The 6,285-nt window shown below is 35.1% G+C and overlaps 1 protein-coding gene across 1 annotated transcript; it reads left to right on the top strand.

The window, feature by feature from the left end:
* Positions 1–209: 209 nt before the first annotated feature.
* Positions 210–5,012, top strand: LOC149481347 (uncharacterized). Its single transcript, XM_089705645.1, has 2 exons — positions 210–696; positions 3,982–5,012. Exons 1-2 carry the CDS (start codon positions 361–363, stop codon positions 4,423–4,425), a joined length of 780 nt encoding a protein of 259 aa, XP_089561771.1. The 5' UTR covers positions 210–360; the 3' UTR covers positions 4,426–5,012.
* Positions 5,013–6,285: the final 1,273 nt, after the last annotated feature.

Raw genomic sequence — 6,285 nt, 5'->3', positions numbered from 1 at the left:
GAAAACATTTAAATCGGTATACAGTGTAAAACAAATATTAAAATACTGCTACTTTCAGAGCAGTATTTAGTATAAGCCAACGCAACGTGCATCTAAATAATATTTTCTATCGCACCAATGAATATACGCACAGAATAATATACATACGCGCAGTTCGTTCTACTGTTCTAGAAAGGTCACCGAACAGCGAACCGAGCCTGAACGAGCGCCCCTCGCCAGTCTCCGCTCGAATCGCGGGCGAACGAACGTATGCGAACGGCCCGCGCCATTTCTATACCGCTCGCCAACCCGACCGAATTAAATAACCCTCTCTCCTACCACGCGCTCCCCACGTACATGCCATCGTAAACCGGCCGCGTTATGTTCACGTCAGACGACCGCGAAGTCGAGTGGACGAACAATCAAGTGATAGCGCTAGTTAATGAATACAAAAACAGGCCGTTGCTATGGGACCAGAACCATGACTTGTTTAGAGCGCAGACCGCTAAATATGAAGCGTGGACGGAGATCGCTCAGCTGTATGACATGGAAGTCACAGATCTGCGCAAGAAATTCAACTCGATACTGGCTTCGCATCGCCGGGAGAAAGCCAAAGTTCGGTTCGGGACACGCTCCAAATGGTTCCTGTATGACCATCTCAGCTTCTTGCCGAACCACGTTGATAACCCGAAAGGCTCTGTGACGAAAGTGGTCCTGGTAATAAGTTTTACATTGCTTGTTTGTTGAGGGATTTGAATGTATTGTGAGTGCGCAATATGGTGCGCAATGTATTGTAAATACTACGAGTAAATACCTACGTGCATCTTTTGTGTAAAGTTTATAAACTTCTCACAGTAGGTATATAATTAAATTTTAAACATTGTTTAGTTGACGATAATTTTATAACATAAAAACTGATGTTTTTATTCACTGCAAAGTAAATAAAATTTATTATGCTGAGCGTATTAAGTGATATTATTAAAGTTCATGAGAATGATTTTTATACTTGGTCCATTGAAAAGTTACATTTGGGGTCGCATTTTTTAGAGGACGCAATTTTATTTTTTTGATGTGTAGGGGGGGTCAGTGTGAAGCTATCACCAAGTTTGTGGGGTCGCCACCCTTGTCCCACGACCGCCATCTTGAAAATAGCGGTTGAAATGGTTTTTACGATATATCTCTTAAACTATTTATCTGATAATAAAACAATGTTAACATTATTCGTTGCAAATTAAATTCTCTACAACTTAGGTTCAGTAACTTTTTGTCGTAGAACTATAAACAAAAAAGTTATAAGCGAAACTGTTCAGAAATTAGAGATGTTTATATTTTTCAATAAAACTTTTTTTTATAAGTTTACGAAGAAATTATATCAGACCATTTTTGTAGATTGTTTTTCGTAGAACAACTTTTATTTACAATATTTTTTCATTAAGTAAATAGCTAAGGTTTTACAGCCATCCGAAGTGAGTACTATTTTAAGTACTCTTTACTATACAGAATACGATATATTATGTGTGTAATAATAATAATTTGTCACCAGTAATTATTTTATTTTTGTTATAATAATATTTTTAATAATTAATTTTACAATATTATTAAAAATTAATTATTGAATCTTTTCCCCACAACCCAGGAGGTAGAGTCTGGAAGTGCGTTTTTTTTTACGTCGAAAAGCAGGACTAAAATGTTCTGCAGTGTGCTTCCATTGTTGTGGAGTCTGGGAAAAGAGCCAATAGCCAATTTATTATGTATAGTTACTACTGAAAAATAGTACTCACTTCTGAGCGCTGTAAAACCTTAGCTATTGACGTAATGAAAAAATGTTGTATATAAAAGTTGTTCCTCGAAAAACAATCTACAAAAATAGTCTTATATCATTTCTTCGTAAAATGATAAAAAAAAGTTTTATTGAAAAATATAAATAGCTCTAATTTCTGAACATTTTCGCTTATAACTTTTTTATTTATAGTTCTACGACAAAAAGTTACTGAATCAAAGTTGTAGAGAATTTAATTTGCAACAAATAATGTTAAAATTGTTTTATTATCAGATAAATAGTTTAAGAGATATATCGTTAAAACCATTTCCACCGCTATTTTCAAGATGGCGGCCATGGGACAAGGGTGGCGACCCCACAAACTTGGTTTTAGCTTCACACTGACCCCCCCTACACATAAAAAAAATAAAATTGCGTCCTCTAAAAAACTCAAGGTCAGGCCTAAAAAATGTAACATTTCAATGGATCAACTTATTCATTGTTGCTATGGCAACGACTATTTCAATTGGTGTTGTATTTTCAATTTTCATCATGGCGCGGACGAAAAGAAAAAGATTGAAAGGATTTTCGCATTTAATGTGGATCAGAAAATGCACTTCATAATAATTATTGTAACTATAATATAAATTAATAATCTACTTACTTATTAAATATTATTATTGAATAAAAGATTTATTAATCTTAACCTTCGATAAAATGATAAGAGGGAATATTCATTTGAAACACATATTATGTACCTACTAGATTTCCGCCCGCGGCTTCGCCCGCGTTTTCAAAGGAAAACCCGCATAGTTCCCGTTCCCGTGGGATTTCCGGGATAAAACCTATCCTATGTGTTAATCCAAGTTACCCTCTATATGTGTGCTAAATTTCATTGTAAGCGGTTCAGTAGTTTTTACGTGAAAGAGTAACAAACATCCACTCATCCATACTTACAAACTTTCGCCTTTATAATATGTAGTATTAAGATAATACTTGATTTAAATGACCATTTAATGATGAAACTGCGAATTGAAATTGTTTCGAGTGCACTAATCACTTTCTATTACCATTTACAAAGTGATACAATTTCTATCATCAAACAGTTATCTCCGCCGAGAATCGAACTAGTTACCTTTTCTCTAGAGCCTAGGTTATTCACCTTTCGTGTCAAGGGAGGCTTGTCGCCAACGGACCGCCAGTCAACATTGGCCCTGACACAGTACTGAAAACTATTAACACCAAGACAATTGTTTCAATTCCGCTCCGATAAAGTGACCTTAATGCTCCAATTGACAAACTATTTTAGTTCTTATTTCAAGGGGATAAAGTTTAAAATGTGTTATGGGTTGTTGTCAAACGATTTTCGTTCTTATTGGATGGTGTTAAGGGACGTTATGCGTATACATGGTATGCAAAATAAGATAAATGTTAACTGCTGCTCTATACACGTTCAATTTTAGGTAATTCGATCTATATAAAGGTATTTTGGTATTTCTAGTATAGATAGGAAGATAGAAAATATTAATTATTTACCCGCATTGCTCCGCTCTTAGCGTGATGATATATAGCCTATAGCCTTCTTCGATAAATGGGCTATCAAACATAGAAATAATTTTTCAAATCGGACCAGCAGATTTTGAGATTAGCGCGTTCAAACAAACAAACTCTTTATAATATTAGTTTCACATCTTTTGCATTTGATTGCAAGGGATGTATCTGAAAGGAAGTAACGTTGTGTAAACTATTATTATCTAAATGATTTTACTGTAAAAAAATAATAAATGATTTAAAAAGCAATGCTAATCTAAAAGGGAAAGTGTACATGGCGACAAACGTCGCCATTATCATTACATTACGGCGCTTTTTTATTTAAGTCCATTGTAAATTGTAATGCATTGATAAAAACAACATTAGCACAAGTGCAATGCAAGCAAGAATGAAATTGTACAATCAGTGAGAGATTTTTTTTTATTATTACCTTTTGCATCGACACATACTTCGTGCTTTTGCTGTATCCTGTCGTTTAGAAATTGAAAATTTATTTGAAAAGTAAAAGAAACACAGTACTAATTAAAATAATTAGGCATGGATTAAACGGTGTCTCTAGTCTTTCTCATTAAAAGTTATATGATCTAAAAAAAAGGTCAATCAGTTTAATTGAAAATCAAACAAATGTATCTTGATCCAGCACCAATATAATAAGTTATTCTAGCATAGCTAACATACATTTAATTCCACAGACACCGGCTGAAGAGGTAATGGACGAAGAAGAGCAGGACAGTGATTTAGACAATGACCTCGACGTGTCCCACCAAGAGATCATCATCAAAAACGAGCCAGAAGTCGCGACTCCACCCAAAAGGGTCACCTTGTACAAAAGAGAACCCCGCATCGTCAAGCACATCGCCAAACCAAGGAACGATAGACCAATATCTGAAGCTATGAAAATCATCAAAACTTCTACTCTAAAAAGGAAAGACGAATGTGATAGCTTCGGCGATTATATAGCAGTGTCTTTAAGAAAACATGATGAACGGACTCGGTCGATGATCAAACAGGCAATTAATAACATACTATTTGAACAGGAGATGAAGAAGTATAGTTCCCATCATTTCACCATGGTTGAGGTGGAAGAGAATCCGCTCAATCTTGGTGGTGAAGGAGACGGTGATTGTGATAAGTGATGGACTGACGTTAGCTTATAGTGCTTGTCATCATCATCATCATCATCAGCCCATATACGTTCCCACTGCTGGGACACGGGCCTCCTATGAGGGTACAGGCCATAATCCACCAAGCTGGCCAAGTGCGTGTTGTTGGATGACACATATCGTTGAACTTTTTAATTCTTCGACATGTCGGTTTCCTCGCAATGTTTTCCTTCACCGTTCGAGCAGTGGTGATGTTACAACATGCGCAGATAAATTGAAGAATCAATTTATTTCCTTCGCGCTCGCCTGGTTTCGAACCCCGGACTTATCGATTCGAAGTCTGAGGTCTCACCACTGAGCCACCACTGCTATAGTGCTTGTATTTACTTCTAAATAGTGTTAATTGTTATAGAAAGGTACTAATTGTTTTTTGAACCAATATCATTCCGATATACAATTTATAGGTATTTTTCTATCATTACTTCAAGAAGATTTTCGTTCGATAATGCCATTCTAGTGTAAATGGTTTGAAAAATAACATTATTTAAACATTCAAATTGTATATAATTAAGATTTAGATTAATCTTATCTAAGCTTGTGATAATAAAAAGTTGAAACCATTTGTCGTTTATATCTCTGAAATCTAGATAATAGTATTTTTCCACAGCCTGATACGTTGGACGTTTCCTGAACGAAATTCTGCGAACAGCAAGAGGAAAGATCCGAAATTATAAAAAATATTGATGTAAGAACGTCTACTATAGTCACACATAATTACTTATGAGCACGCAATGCTCCGAACAGTTTTCCTTAATTTTTTGCATCTATCCATCATGTATCTAGTCCACCTGCCTACGTGCCAACTGGCACGCTGCGTCATTACTCACAAAATGCGTTCCTTTCAAACAATTTTACATCCATTTCTCCTGACATTGCGTTAACATCGTCCGCATCGTTCACTGAGTCAGCAATGAATCCGCTATCGATGAGTTTCCTTTCGAATGCATTTAAAAAATGCATCGCCGGTATTTTATCGTGTAATTCATTCATTTCTGCGTGCGCATGCTCTGCTGAGGCGGCTTTCACTGTAAAAACGGTAATGGATGTAAAACATTCGTTGTAATGGTGGTAAAGTGTTGCATTAGAGCAGAACAGATCACGCCACTTTACGTCACGACTCACGAGCTACCTATTTATATGAATTAGCTGCAATTGCAAGTTGTTACTAACAGATTATGTTTCAGTGAAGGTTACAATGGTATAAAAACAAATAACATTGATAATCGCTATCTAGATATATGTTACGTATATCGTCATGTTTTTAGTGATTTCAAATATGAATGCCTACATTTTTTGAACAATTACTATCGGATTCCTGGCTTTACACGCGCCGTACGATGGCATTATTAAACTTAATTATGCCAATACCTCTTTTTATAGTTGTTTGTAACAAACTTCTATTTCTTTCCTTTTTACAATTAACGTCAATTTCTCAATCTCAATTTTTTTAGCATATATAGAATGCCAAGCAGTTACCATGTATGTAAATGGTAGAGTAGTCTTAAATATTATTAAATTTGTACCCTAAGATTACCTACATACTAATTAGATTGTGCAGACTTAAATGAAATTATTGTAAATATTCTATATTCTGTAACATTTTCTGCATTTTCCTTAAAAATATTGTAGGTGCAAAATTAAAAAAAATCGTAGGAAAGACAGATTTAATTTAATTTAATTTATTTATTTATTTACTCTTTAATACAACTAAACAGACTTACATACTAAAATATACAAAAATAAAAGCAAGGAGCAGTTTAGTGTATTTGGCGGCCTTATCACTTAGTAGTGATATCTTCCATGCAACCAGGACAGAAGGTAATCAGCTCAATT

This window comes from Colias philodice, chromosome 17 (genome assembly GCF_061535455.1).
Source record: "Colias philodice isolate Cphi_HAF_F1 chromosome 17, ilColPhil1 Martin Lab GWU primary, whole genome shotgun sequence".
Lineage (NCBI taxonomy): Eukaryota > Metazoa > Arthropoda > Insecta > Lepidoptera > Pieridae > Colias > Colias philodice.
Note: the sequence above shows the minus strand (reverse complement) of the source record. Positions and strands in the feature narration are given on the sequence as shown.

Bases quoted from the DNA above. Each gene is read 5' to 3' on its own strand.
- LOC149481347 (XM_089705645.1), top strand. From the start codon at position 361: ATGTTCACGTCAGACGACCGCGAAGTCGAGTGGACGAACAATCAAGTG. The intron at 697-3,981 runs GTAATAAGTTTT...TTAATTCCACAG, and splicing joins CTGTGACGAAAGTGGTCCTG to ACACCGGCTGAAGAGGTAAT.